The sequence below is a fragment of the Pleurodeles waltl genome, chromosome 7 (assembly GCF_031143425.1).
Source record: "Pleurodeles waltl isolate 20211129_DDA chromosome 7, aPleWal1.hap1.20221129, whole genome shotgun sequence".
Classification (NCBI taxonomy): Eukaryota; Metazoa; Chordata; class Amphibia; order Caudata; family Salamandridae; genus Pleurodeles; species Pleurodeles waltl.
In genome coordinates this window covers 1,456,255,693-1,456,271,245 of record NC_090446.1, presented here as the reverse complement: position 1 = coordinate 1,456,271,245, position 15,553 = coordinate 1,456,255,693, and the positions used below count along the sequence as shown (strand labels likewise).

The window sequence follows — 15,553 nt, the reverse complement described above, 5'->3', positions numbered from 1 at the left end:
TCCCACCAGGCCGCCAAGACCCGGAACTCTCTTCCCATCCACCTCAGAAGATCTCCTACCCTATCGCAATTCAGAAAGGACCTAAAAACTTAGCTTTTCACCTGATCCCCTTCGTCGACGGCCTCTCACTTACTGCCCCCCTCCTCCCAGCGTCTTGAGACCCTAACGGGTGACCAGTCGCGCTTTACAAGTATTATGATTGATTGAAAATCCAAGGTGGCCCAGCTCAGTGTAACGCTATTTAAGGCTCACTTGAATTTCTCAGCCTAGAGTTACACATCGGGGCTAAACAAATGGTGCCGATACATTTCCCCTTTTTCCTCTGGGTCTGTTCTAGGTCCTGAAATGATCCATCTTCAAATATCTGTGTATCGCCCTTGACAAATGTAGCATGACATCAAATTACAGAACAAATGGCCTACATAATGCACTTCTAGACAACCCCATGAGTAAAAGTCCCCGAGGAAATGCACTTACTTTATGCTAGATTCTGATTTATTTTGCAAGGCTCCTTCATGAGGAACCCACAGAACTAGCATGTGGATAGGAGCTTTCAGAACTGGGGCATACTGGACTAGGGCAATCATGACTGAGGGCTAGACCTTGAAGGACTGGAGACTTCAGGCTGACTCGGGCCTCCAGGTATGGAATATGAGTGGCTGGAGCTTGCAGGACAGAGTCGTGCAGCATTGGAGACGGAAGGACTGGTGCTAGCAGGCCTAGACCATGCAGCACTGCATATTGAAGGAATCGAGCTTCCATGAACAATGCATGCAGCGATGGAAATTAAAGGTCTGGGTTTAGCAGCACTATAGCTTGCAGTACTGGAGACTGAAAGACTGGAGATTGCAGGACAGATGCGTGTTGGAGGTTGAAGGCCTGGGACTAGATGCACTAGGGGATGCAGAGCTCGAGGTTGAAGGTCTAGGGCTACCAGTACCAAGGGATGCAGCGCTGGAGGTTGAAGGTCTGGGACTAGATGTACTAGGGGGTGCAGAGCTGGAGGTTGAAGGTCTATGGCTACCAGTACTAGGGGATGCAGCACTGGAGGTTGAAGGTCTGGGACTAGATGTACTAGGGGTTGCAGCGCTGGAGGTTGAAGGTCTGGGTCTAGATGTACTAGGGGGTGCAGCACTGGAGGTTGAAGGTCTAGGGCTACTAGTACTAGGGGATGCAGCACTGGAGGTTGAAGGTCTGGGACGAGATGTAGTAGGGGGTGCAGCGCTGGAGGTTGAAGGCCTATGGCTACCAGTACTAGGGGATGCAGCGCTGGAGGTTGAAGGTCTGGAACTAGATGTACTAGGGGATGCAGAGCTCGAGGTTGAAGGTCTATGGCCACCAGTAGCAAGGGATGCAGCGCTGGAGGTTGAAGGTCCGGGACTAGATGCACTAGGGGGTGCAGCGCTGGAGGTTGAAGGTCTATGGCTACCAGTACTAGGGGATGCAGCACTGGAGGCTGAAGGTCTAGGACTAGATATACTAGGGGGTGCAGCGCTGGAGGTTTAAGGTCTATGGCTACCAGTACTAGGGTATGCAGCGCTGGAGGTTGAAGGTCTGGGACAAGATGTACTAGGAGGTGCAGCGCTGGAGGATGAAGGTCTATGGCTACCAGTACTAGGGGATGCAGCACTGGAGGTTGAAGGTCTGGGACTAGATGTACTAAGGGATGCAGAGCTCGAAGTTGAAGGTCTATGGCCACTAGTACCAAGGGATGCAGCGCTGGAGGTTGAAGGTCGGGGACTAGATGTACTAGGAGGTGCAGCGCTGGAGGTTGAATGTAACAGGGGTGAGAGGATTGGAAAAAAAACTGGATCACTGAAGATTGGTGCTCAGGAACCCTCCCACTAAAGGCAATGGAATACCCTTAATTTTCTGGAGGCAATGCTGTATCTGGAGGATATTCCCTGGTTAAAATGACTACATGTCCATCTTTTTTGGCAGATGATATTCCATCACTGTCTGCCTCTCATAATTTGTCATCTCCTACAGAAAACAGAGACGTTTTGCTGTTCATTGATGTTTGTCGGAATATCATTACCAAAAATCATGTTTGGCAGAAATTTGTGTCCTAAATATCACCCTATTGTAGTTTTTCTTTTAATAACTCCAAATAAAGGGTTGTTTTTGGAATCAAATTTGTGTCTGATCAGAGGACATGTTGATTACTATGTTATGGTACAAATTCCTCTGCATATTTATTAATAAAATGATCAATATGAGCTCCTGGTCGAAACTCACATGATGTAGTGTCATAAATCACTCCCTAGCTAAGAATGTGTGAGACTGCAGAAACTGTAATGTGCAGTGGGTGTAACATGTCAGCTTCATCCTAAAAACCTGCAACTGTTAGCTTATGTTTATGCGGTCCATTTCATTATGTGTAAAGTTGGTCAATGTTTGTCGCTGCTCTTACCTAATCAGTGCTTCAAGATCCCATATCTATACATACCTGATCCACAGCTATCTAAATCAGTGTTAAAATCTGAAAAAAACTTGACCATGCAAAATGTCAATATTCAAGGTATAAAAACGAATATAGGCCGTCTGGATCGTGCTATTTGTCAGACAAATGCATAGGCTGGGACGAGGGCAATGCAAGAGGCTTCTTTGGGTGCATGTCACATTAGGGATTTTCACGGGGGAAACTGCAAGAACTCTGGTGAACGCTTGGCATCAGCACCAAGAACAAAAACATAAAAATACCCCAAGAAAAAGCCTTCAGCCTTTATTAGCTTGGCAGTAGTTATCTGGTAGACTGGAAGCCATTGGTCTGCTGAAGGCTCTACAAATGAGCCTATGCTGAGAAGGTGGTACCAGTGCTTAATTTGAGCTGGTGGTTGCCGGTGGGGACCACCAACACTTATGTTTGAGAACAACACTTATTTTTCGCCATCAGGCAATTACAAGCACAAGAGAGGAAAAAATACAAAAGAGAAGGTTGAAGGAAGAGAAAGAGTAAGAGAAAGAGATAGACGTAAACAAGTCAGACAGGGAGAAAGCAGAAACTGGCAAGAGTGAAATTAATGGGCAGAGAATGTCTGGATTGAAGAGGCCTTCGGGTGAATTTACGACTAAACAACCTTGCCATGCTTCTGAGCAGAGCCCTGGGCACCTGCTCTCATTCTTTTACAAGTTAAGCACTTTAAGGTACTGGGCAGTTTGTATCTGTGTTGATGGGAGAGGTTCTGCATCTACAAGACCCAGGTAGGACGTGATCAGCAAGATAATGTCTGGGTTGGGATTTGTGATCTGATCCCCATTCCAAAGAAGGCCAAAGGAACCTTATGGAGGAGGTCTCAACAGGCGTTCCTTATTCTCAAAGCAATATTCCTGGTATCAGTGATATCTCATGGAGAAGGTCTTCAGATGGAAATCTTCACACTCTAATAGTTTTGATTGCCCACCAGTATGTTACTATTGCCTTGGAAGTAATCGGCTCAAACTCATGCTTCATCTATTGGGCTCAAGCCTCTAACCATTCCTGACCAAGGCACAAGTGTTTAGTCACCAAGGCCAGGCCAAGATGCAGAACTGAGAGAAGGTGCTGCAAAAGTATCCCATGAAGTCCTGTAACACGCGGGCCTCTTTGGATACTGTCAAATGATTAACCTTGCTCAGCTGGGAAATAATTCTTCCTTAGGGGGTTATCTCCATGGAGCTCTCTAGCTCTTGAGAGGAGAAAAGATAAAGAAATGTTCAGCCCGAGCTAGGGTTCAACTGGGCATTTCCCTGGTGGGCTGCAAAATGGGGCAGCACTAGATGGGCTGCAGTGATAATGCACTGACAGAGAATACCTACTTCATTTGAACAACTGCAATTCTGTATCAACCATTTGGGCCCATTTTGCAAAAAAAGTCAATGGGAGAGCATCTTCCACTTATCACTGCCTCCCCACAACCTCACTAACCCCCCCACACACACATGTGCGTGCACAATCACGCATGCGCACACACACTTGGGCTTGCTTGCTACACCCATTCACATACAGCAATGGGAGGCTGAACTGAACATTTTTGTCAGGGTTGATTTTGGCTCCAATTTGGACCCTGTCGCCATCGTTTGAGACACTATTGGGCAGTTTTTCTAACATTTGACACAACGCAACACAGCAAAACAGCTTGATACGCTGTGTCAAATGGAGAGGGCTGGAATGCACCATGTCCAGGGTTGGACTGGCCTAAAGAGCAATCAGGCAGTGCGCGATGGGCTGGACTGACAGGTAAGTGTGTGGGCTGTTTTTTTAGCAGTGTGTGGGCCTGTTTTGTGACCATGTGGGCCAGTTTTCACTGTTAACTTCCCTGATATTACCACACGCATTGCCTGCAGCAAACAAAAATGCAAACAGTCCCCCATACCTTGCAAAATATCCATACAGTGTGTCTATACAAGTTCAAAATTGCCAATCCCCTCGCAGATGGCACCCTCGACGATGACACAGGACTCCACATTGGAAGCCCCGCAGCTTTTTTGGAACAAGCCATGTGAAGTATCAATGATGGAAACAGGATAAGGTAATAATCCACGTTGTATTTGTAAGAGAAAACTAGAACAGAAAACCCCAGCCACCGACTCGGTCTCCAACCGCCAACCGTAGTAGTTTCCCTTCTCTACTTGAACTGTTCCAAGGTTCCAGAACTTTAGTAGAACTTTAGTAGATAAACACCACACCACCTCCCTCACTACACCCAATAACAGTACACATTTCCTATCCACAAACTTGACATGTTACAAACAATATGAAAAACAAAATAAAATTTAGAAATCACAATATTTAGCCTAACATAGTTTTATAAACAATGAAGAAACCATGTTGAAGTTATAAGCCACAAAGTTTCTTTAAAAAAAAATATATATATATATATATATATATTTTTTATCTTACATAATCTTTCATAAAGACCGGACTCTTTCTCACTCGCTGAGGCCTACTTTCTTCTCCATGAGGCTTACAATTCTGTGTAAAATCATCACATCGTGTTTTATCATTCACACCACACTCATCATACTCCGGCATAACTCTTGCCACGCTATTCAAATTCCATATTCTATGGTCACTCAACTTTACCGCATTCCTAAAAACTTTAATCACCTTATAAGGTTGACTGAATTTGGAGACATCCCCTTTCCTACGTAATTTTATTTTCACCCAATCTCCCACACTTACCACTGTCTCTTTCGCTGCTTTTCTCACATCATACAACTCCTTTCTACGCAACATTTTTTCCCTCTCTTTCTCTCTCCATTTTCCAGTCTCATCAGTCTGGCTGTCCACCATCCTCTGTTTCTCAGATACCCACAGCGGCAAGATTTCAGTGTTGGGCCTTCTTCCTTTGAATAATTGGACAGGAGCAACACCAGTAGAAGAATGAGGAGTAAAGCGATACTCTCTTACCTTCTTTCATATAGCTACCTTCCAATTACCCCCTGAAGATAGAGCTTGTTGCACACTTTCTTTCAAGACCTTAACAAATCTTTCAACCACACCATTGCTTTCTGGATGATAAAAAGCTGCTTTCTTATGTCTCACTCCTCTCTCCCGCAGGAACCCTTCTACCTCCTTCTAAATGAATTGCACACCATTGTCTGAAAGCATTGAACTTGGAAACCCTTCCTTCTCAAATACATTTTTTAAAAATTCTATAACTACTTTAGACTCCACAGAATTTACAATCTTAGTCTCTGGCCAACGTGAAAACATATCCAGGCACACTAACACATAACAATCAAACTAATTAATTCTTATAGGTCCTAAGATATCAATAGCAATGTCCGACAAGGACTGTTTGCCTGTTCTCTCAACACCATTGGTTGTGTCCTGCATTTCAACCCTTTACCACAAGACGAGCATTCAATGCAATCTCTTACCATACGGTCTATCTGTACATCCATAGCTGGCCACCAATATCCTTCTTTCACCCTCTCCTTAGTCTTGGCTTTACCCATGTGACTTGCATGAGCATGTTTCACTAAAGCTTCCCTTATAATAACCGGGGGGACAAGTTTTGTGCCTCTCATAAGTGACCAGGGACATCACTTTTTTTAAAACAACATCATTCCCTAATCCATCCCTCCACATTTCTTCAGAAACAATCCCATCATATATTTTTCACACACTGACTTCTTCATCCTCTTCCACACCTTCTTCTTCCTTCATGATACCTTCGCTGTTTTCTACATTCACCATCCTTGATAGACAATCAGCTAACATAATATCAACACCAGGTACATATGACACCTCAAAGTCAAACTCCTGCAGTGCCACAACCCAATTTCCGTATCCTATGAGACACTAAAACTATACCCTTCTTGCAAAACACTTCCTTAAGTGGCTTATGATCAGTTTTGATTAGAAATTTCTTTCCCCACAGACATTTCCTCAGTTTACACACTGACCAATGTACAGCAAGTGCCTCTTTCTCTACTACTGAGTAATTACGTTCTGCTCCCCTCAACGCACGAGACACAAACAAAATAGTACGTTCAACACCATTCTTTCTCTGCATAAGTACCGCTCCTAAACCCTTTGAACTTGCATCAGTCAATATCCAAGATTCATCCGACGTGTCAAAACTGCCCAGATTTGCAGCTGAGTTCAAGCCCTGTTTGATCAAACTAAACTGTTCCTCACAATTTTTTGTCCACTTAAATCTTAAATTCTTTCCCTTTCTGCAATAATTCTCTTATTCCTGATGTCTTCTGAGCCATATTAGGAATAAACTTGCCATAAAACTCCACCATTCCTAAAAGCTTCATCACTTCCTCCTTGTTTTGAGGAGTCTCAAGTTTACAGATTGTGTTAACCAGGTCAGCTCTAGGTTTGATCTCTTTACCGCTTACAACATGACCTAAATATTAAATTTCCTGCACGTCAAACTTGCACTTCTCTGCTTTCAATGTCTACCCAACACCTTGCAACCGTGACAAAACTTTCCTCAACCGATCATCATGCTGCACCCCATCAGACCCAAAGATTAACACATCCTGGTAAACTTTAACTCCTTCAAGCCCCTTAAGAATATGCTCCATTACTCTTTGGAACACTGCAGCTGCCGAAATTAATCCAAATGGCATTCTCACAAATTTAAATGTTCCAAAAGGCGTCACAAAGGCAGTTAAATCCTGACAGTCCAGATGCAGAGTAATTTGATGGTACCCAGAAGCTAAATCTAGAGACAAAAAGTGTTTCACACCATCAAGAGAACACAATAATTTGCAAATATTAGGAAGGGGATAATGATCCACAGTCACCACCTCGTTAAGTTCCCTTAAATCTACGCACAGCCTTGCACTCCCATTAGCCTTCCGTGCCATAACCACCGGAGAAAAACATTCTGTGGCGCCACCTCCTTTATAATTCCTTCACTAATCAATCTGTCTAATTCCATCCTCATGTCTTGTCCACCAATAATGGTACATTCCTGACTTTACCTATTTTAGGTGTGGCATTCAATTTCAATTTAATGAAATGACAGTAGTCTTGAGACAACCAATCCTTTTAGTAAACACTTCTGGAAATTCTTTCAGCCATCTTACCACACTGTTCTGTACCAGACTAATCACAGAATCTTCCTCGCTTGTACAGAGGAATCTACCGAACACACATTATTAACTTGGCTTTTTCTAACACATACTAGAGGATCCTCATTCGGATCTAAATACACATTAAGATCACGTTGATGTAGCCAGCTTATAAGAGAATATCCTTTCATGGAAACATAAACCTTTCCCGGTATAATTCTGTCTTTGAAATCTATAGTGCCCCAAAAATATCCTAGTAAACGTATTGGTTCACCCCCATAACCTCTTGGCTTAATGTCTGGCTTAAATAGTTGAACACTGCCAGCCAACATTTGCTCAAAAAATGTTTTGGGGATGAGTGTTATCTTAGCACGAGAGTCAAACAACATTTTAACTGAACTTCCATTTACGTTAACTACTTCCAAAGGGCCATTGCCAGAGAAACTTTTAATCTGAAAAATTTAATTTTCCCTTTCCAAATCTTCCTCATTGTCAACAAAGTCTACTTCCTGCACCTTCTTTTGATTCTTCGCTGATCTGCAGCACCTTGTGAAATGACCCTTCCTTCCACAACTTCTACACTGAGCTTTCCATCCAGGACATCCTTTATTATTAGCTAAACGTCCCCCATTGCCGCATCTAAAACACTTTCCCTTCATTTGCCTCATGTCAACATTACTAAATTCTGAAGTTTTATTGGGAAGCTTAGTATTTTGTACAACCTGCACCAAGCTTCCTTTCCAATTCTCATGCCCACTGTCACTTGAAGACATTTCTTTCTTCAGAACTTCCGGTATTGAATGTTCAAAATTATTTGCAGCAATTATAACCTCTTGCAAGGAAGGATTATCCTTGTGCCACATGCTTTCCCAGGCTTTATCAGTGGCACCCCCTAACATTAACTGATCTCTAAGTCTCTCATCAAGAGAAGCTCCAAAATTACATGTGGAAGCCAGTTTTCGCAACTCTGTGATATATTGTTCCACAGATTCTCCTGAACGCTGTAACCTCCATCCAAAATGACAGCGTTCAAGAACAGTATTTATCTTTGGAAGGTAGTGCATATCTAATGTCTTGATGCACATCTCGTATTCATTAAATCCTGCAGCTTCGTGATCCGACAGTTCAGGGAGATGCTCATATATTTCCTGCCCTTCAGATCCCAAACAGTGCATCAAGAGTGAAGTCTTCCTCTCCGCACAACCCTTGCGCAGTGAGCAAATACCGTTTTCTACTTGAGTCAAGGAATAGGTGGAATTCCTGGAGATGATTAAAAAAAACGATGGGGCAGGAACATTCTGCATCTTATATTTATTTAAATACCTTTGTAGTTCCAAATTAAACAAGAGTCCGAGTTTTCAAATTAAGTAAAAGTCAGAGGGCCTGATTACAACTTTGGAGGAGGTGTTAATCTGTCACAAATGTGATGGATATACCACCAGCCGTATTACGAGTTCCATAGGATATAATGGACTCGTAATACGGCTCGTGGTATATCCGTCACTTTACTGTCACTTTTGGGATGGATTAACACCTCCTCCAAAGTTGTAATCAGGCCCTTAGTCTGTTCTTAAATACACAATCAAATTGCGATGAAGTTTGCCCATTAATGAATCTGCACGTGGGTAACTAGTAACGCGTCCACGTCGCTATGCTGACAGTGTAGGCATGGAGACACACTTTTCATCAAAGACGTCACACAGCAACAAGTGGAGCGTGCACAGGAAAGAGAAAAAGTTCTTCACTTGAGACAAAGCACGAGAGAGGTCGCGCGAGGTCAGAGCGCGTAACGTTGTGTGCGCCTTCTCTGCTTGAAGTGAAGCTGGAGAAAAGCCGCACGAGATGCGCTGTGCGATGACAGTGCGCGTGAATAAAGCTCAAGCATACAGTGAGCACTGCTTTTCCTCTCCTGTTGTCAAATTGAATTTCACAATGCCATTACGCCGTACGCATTAACAGCCGCATAGCTACTCATGGGCTGAATCACAATCCATGTCACACTCCATGAAAGAAAATACATGTGACCGCCGATGATCAAATCTCGGTGTTAGGGTCACGAAGGTTGTCACGAAGGTTGTGGGGTTCGTCCCTCGTCGCCAAAGTGAAGTATCAACGATGGAAACAGGATAAGGTAATAATCCACGTTTTATTTGTAAGAGAAAACTGGAACAGAAAACCCCAGCCACCGACTCGTCTCCAACCACCAACAGTAGTTTTTTCCCTTCTCTCCTCAAACCGTTCCAAGGTTCCAGGACTTTAGTAGAACTTTGGTAGATAAACACCACAACGTGGTGTGCGACACATCCTCAACGCAGTACTTTGCATCCCAAACCCTTCGTAGACGGCCTCCTCTATGATGATGCAGTACCTCGCATATCAGCCTCACAGCTCTTGGAACCGATGCTGCGCGACACCTCTCCAACCAGGACCTGGCATTGTCTTGACTGTATAATGCATCCTCGAAGCGGGTCCTCACAAAGTTCTGAAACCAGGATTTAAGGTAGTCTTGTTCAGCGGGCCTAACTGTCTCCCTGCAGCCCGACTGACCTCCATCGCAGTTAGCCTGAACTTGTGACTTTTTCCAGGGCGACCAGATGCCCACAGTTGGAGCTTTTGTGCTTTTGACGCTAGTTTCACTGAAATCTTTAAAATTGAATATATCAGTTTCTAATGATTGGATTTTTGAAATTTGGTCTTGATTTATCTATTACAATTTACTCTATTTTTTCTGAATTGGCGTGGGATTTTTCCTTGTATTATGTTTTCACTTTATTACTGTTGAAAGTGCTGCATAAATACTTTACAAACTGCCTCTAAGTTAAGCGGGACTTCTCTGTGCCATCTACCCGATGGTTGAGCACAGGTTAATTTGGAGTTTACTTGTGGTTGCTCAGTGAAGAGGGTTTAAACCCCCTCAACCAGTAAACCAATTTCTTACACCAGCTCTCTCCTTTTCACGCAGCGCAGCACAGCACAGCAAGTTGTCTTGCTGCATTGCGTTCCATGAAAGAATGATAAATCTGGTTGCAGGAGTCTGTGTCATTGTGTGCTCTAGCCTACACGCTGAATAAATAATTATACTGATTTATGCAGCATATGGGTCTGGGGCCCACAACATAACAGAGTCAGACTAATTGCAGTGTGTTGTGTGTGACGGGGAGACTTAACAGCTATGATACCAAGAGTCTGTTTGTTTCTTTTTTTTAAAGTAACGCTGTGCTCTTTGATGCAAGACAACATTGTGGGTAGGATGGTCCTCAACCAATGCCTTGTTTTAGCCATGAAGACAGACCAAGGTCCAGATTTACTGAAAAGTCATGCCAAGCAATGCAGTAAGACAACTTGCAGCACTGCATTGCCTGACTGGAGAGGGCAGGAAGGTGCCATATCTACTAAGACATGGTGCCCTCTCCCTCTCTGGCACACTGAATGCAACCTAGCATCAATGCAGGCACCCTTGTATCATGTTGCAGGGGTGCCTGCGTTAGCGCCATGACTTTTTTTTGTGCTGGAGGGGTCATCTTCGTGCACAATAACAATCTGCAGGCACATGTAGAAAGAGTTAAAAACGAGAATAAAAATATTTCTCATTGTTACGCCAGCCTTTGGAAAGCATAGCATTTTGGGAACATCCATGCTCCACCAATAGAACTCTTTACCAGAGCAGAGTAACACAAGGCATCAACGTGCCTTACTCCAGAGTTATTATGCCACGCATAGCCAGGTAAGGTGGCTGTGTGTGGCCTAGTAAATCTCACATAAGGGCTTGTGTGACACAAGAGCAATGCAAGTCCTTAGTAAATGTGGGCCCATGTCATTTAAAATTACTGACATTTTCAGCCTATTTGCACATTTCTTCGAGTCATTAGGGCACCATATTTCCAGGGCTGGGCATTCCTTTGCCAGTCATTGTAAACGGGTTCAGTTGTTATAAAGAAAAACATTCAAGAATTCACCAGTTGGAAAATGAATGTCTGGTACCTGAAATGTGTTATACCTTTATACCTACTGTGCCATACGGCCATAAGTGCCACACTTAATTCAACCAGCACATTTGGCCTGACATATAAAAGCCTACGGGGCTCATTTACAAGCTCCTTGCGCAGCTGTAGTGTCATTTTTTTACGCTATTGGGCACAAAACAGTCCCCCACGCCGCTTGGTATTTACAAACTGGCCCAATGTCACCATTGCACCAGTATGTAAACCTTTGCCCCACATTATACCTGCAACAGGTATAATGTATGCAACAGAGGCGTTCCCCCGCAGTGAGGCCCAAAAAAACTAACGAGTGCCATGGTGCGCTGTATTACAAATAGACTGCTATCATGGTGTCACTACAGGGCGGAAGGTGATGCACGGAAACTGGAACATCGAAGCTGATCCGTCAGTTCCTTGTAAATGAGGCCCTAAATCCCCAAAGACAGGTCCTAAATCAATTTATGTGTACCACTTAGCACATCAGTTAACAAACCTGTGGTGATGTCACTGGAGGAACATGGAACACATCTATGTCACACGTTCCACAGATGTCATCATGTTCTATGCTCCTCCAGTGACATCACCGAAGCATAGAACATGATGACATCTGCGGAATGTGTGACATAGATGTCATCATGTTCTATGCTCCTCCAGTGACATCACCACAAAACCCCAGGTCTAAAGATCGACCTTCAGTTTGTCTTCGACTTTCAGCTGATGAAACTAAGCATGCTGGGACTTGTAGTTCCATTTCTGTCATTAGAAATACCAGTCCACGTTTTTCGTGCAACAGAAGAGACTGATGGTTTGTGGTTTTGGAGAAACAGGTGATGTTAGTGCACTAAAGACAACCCTGAGAAACATCCCTCTTTGTGTACATTGAAATCGTGACACAGGTGTCAACTGCACCCATGTCACAGGGGTACTTACAGCCAGTGCTTTCTTTTCATCCACAGCAGTATACTTGGAAAACTTCTAGAGCCACAGTTGTTTATGAGAAAAGTGAAAGTAAAAGCCCCAGCATGTTTGGTGTTGTATTGTGATACAAGGGCTGGCTTCAAGTCATATTCATGGAGCCAGGTAATAAATAAGGGCCACATGTATGTAGCATTTTGCACCTCGCAACCGGCGGATCGGGCCATTTGCGACGTGCAAAATGCACTTTGGGATGTACAGACCCATTTTTGTGATTCGGCAAACTATTTACTGAATCACAAAAAGGGGTTGCGAGTCGCAATTAGGAACGGGTGTTCCCTTCCTAATTACGAGTTGCAGTCCCATTTATGATTGTTTTGTGACCGCGAATGCAGTTAGCACCAGTTTCAAACTGGTGCTAACCCTTTGTGAATGACACTGAAAAAAAAATTCTGAGTAGGAAGTGGTCCTACGGACCACTGCCTTCTCTAAACAAATGAAATGAAAACATATAATTTTTTGTTTTTGAAATGCATCTCGTTTTCCTTTAAGGAAAACGGGCTGCATTAAATAAAAAGCTGCTTCATTTAAAAGCAGTCACAGAAATGGTGGTGTTCTGTTTCAACAGGCCACCATCCCTGTGAGGGCTGCCATTCCCAAGGGGGATTTGCGACCCCCTTGCGAATCGCAAACAGTGTCATTGACACTGTTGAACATAAGGTTTTGCGACTCGCAAATTGCGGGTGGCAAATCCTATATTACGTACATGTGGCCCCAAGTACCTACTCTTGCTTAGAACACCATACCAAAAGGAATTATGAAGAAGGAACTACTCTCCAAGCATACTATAGGGAGGGAGTGTGAATGTAAAGGAAGCAGAGACCGCACTTATTGTTTTTTTGTGAGATGTAATGTTTGTAGCTATAAATGGCTGAAGTTAATCAGACATTTCTATGCTTTCTTTCTTTTCCAGCTCGATTTGCATCTGCTACAGCCAGTTCCAAAGGGCAACTCTTTGTGAGTGCTCTGATGCAGAATTACCAGTCAACCCTGCCGCTGATGCACTATGAACTGCGCATCACCGCCTCCGAGCCCAATACCAATGTGACCGTCTCAGTCTGTAATTTGTTCACAAGAAGTTTCATCCTGCAAAAAGACATTACTGTGTCTCTAGATCTTCCAAGAAATCTTGAGATTATTGGCACGAGGAGGTCTGACATGGTGGTGAAGATCAAGACCAGCAAAGATGTCACCGTTCATGCCTTCAGCCAGAAACTGAGAACTTCTGACACCACCATTGTTTATCCAGACAGAAGTCTAGGCACAGACTACATCATAGTCACCCCTGCGATGGGACCCGTGGATTCCGTCAAGGAATTTCTTGTTTTATCAATGGAACCAACCTCAATCAACATCCGTTTAACGGGTGCGATTACATTTGAGCGGAAGACATATAAGCCCAACACAAGGCTTACAATCATGCTTAAAGAATTGGAGGCTGTCCAGTTGCAAAGCAAAGATGATTTATCAGGTACCCGGATCACCTCCACAAGACCTGTGGCAGTGATCACAGGGCACAGCTGTACCTGGAAGTACACCAAGTGTGACCATGTTAATGAGCAACTCCTACCCGTGAACAGCTGGGGTACCAAGTTCATCGTTCAACCACTGTCCCTCCAATCAAGAGGCGACTTAATCTACATTGTGGCTCACACAGCAACACAAGTAAACTATCAACAGGGAATAGATACACGCACATCAAATTTGCAAGCTGGTCAGGTCTTAAAAATTGACAATAAAAACAATCCATTGAAAATCGAATCGAACAAAGGCATAGAAGTAATGTTCTTTGGCACTGGAAGCATGACCAGTCAGAAGCTGCCCTACGACACCTTTCTGATGAATATCCCTAGTGTGACCAACTACTGCAAATCATATCGGATCTACGGGCAGAGAGGATTCACCAACTATGCCATGATAGTCATCAGGACCACCAGCACTGCTGCCCTCACTTTTGACAAAATCCCGATCAGAAATTTGAAATGGGTGCCGTTCACAGGCACGGGGTACTCCTATGCAGAATATAAGTTTAGCGACAGTCTAACATCACACCTGGTGGAGCACCCCTCAGAACCTTTTGGGCTGATGAGTGTGGGAGTTGCTACCCTTGAGGCATACGGCAGTCAAGCATCCTGTATTGAAGGTAAGTCAGTGCCTTTTTTTCTTTCTTCTATGTTTTGTGTTGGAGCTTGTGGTATTGTGTTTTTTGTATGGTACCTTGTGCTGTGCTGCTGTGATGATTTTTGCCTAGTTGTTTTGTTATTGTGTTGTTTGTGGTTAAGTTTGTGCTGTGTTCTATAATGGTTGCCGCATTGAGTTCCATTATGTGTTTGTTTTGTTGTTATTGTGTAATTGCAAAGGCAAAGGCCCACCTTTTTTTGATAAAGAAGCTTTACTGATATTTAATATGAAAAAACACACTCATGTGCAGTCACTTGAAGGACACAGGTTAGAGATGACTCTAAGTAATAGACATGTACTGCATCAAAACATGGATTTTCAGTGAAAAAGCATTTCACAATGGCATCATGTAAGTGAATTCTTTTCCAGGCTTCCCCCTGATTTTCCCCAAATCCGGTCATGCTTAGAGGGGCATCCTCTGGCCTCATACACTGGTTTTTCTTGTTGCGCACACCAGTCTATCCCGCGCCACCATTGCAACAGTGTGGGGCACATGATTCTTCCAGCGGGCTCTGTTTTGGCACCATGAAAGCTGTCCCTGTGAAGGCCCAGTCTGCCTGGGATCCCCCCACTCCATCCAAGACCCCCAACAGCATCCCCAGTGCTGAAAGGGGTAGCTCCCATCCCAGCACCTCAGACAGCTCTCTCACAATGTCAATACAGGAGGTCTGAATCATCGAGTATAACCAACCATGTAGCAAAAGTCAGCAGGAATGTTAGGACATTTGGGACAGGCAGGACTGTAGGAAAGTACCATCTTGCCTGGCATGTTACCCCCATTTTTCACTGTATATATGTTGTTTTAGTTGTATGTGTCACTGGGACCCTGGTAACCCAGGGCTCCAGTGCTCATAAGTGTGCCTGAATGTGTTACCTGTGTAGTGACTAACTGTCTCACT

General features: G+C 43.9%; 1 protein-coding gene across 1 annotated transcript in view; it reads left to right on the top strand.

Annotated features, from left to right (window-relative positions):
* Window positions 1–15,553, top strand: part of LOC138247078 (IgGFc-binding protein-like) — a 289,562-nt gene that overhangs the window by 122,219 nt on the left and 151,790 nt on the right. The window contains exon 3 of the mRNA XM_069201823.1: window positions 13,387–14,616. Coding sequence (XP_069057924.1) covers window positions 13,387–14,616 — 1,230 coding nt within the window. The remainder of the gene's footprint in view (window positions 1–13,386; window positions 14,617–15,553) is intronic.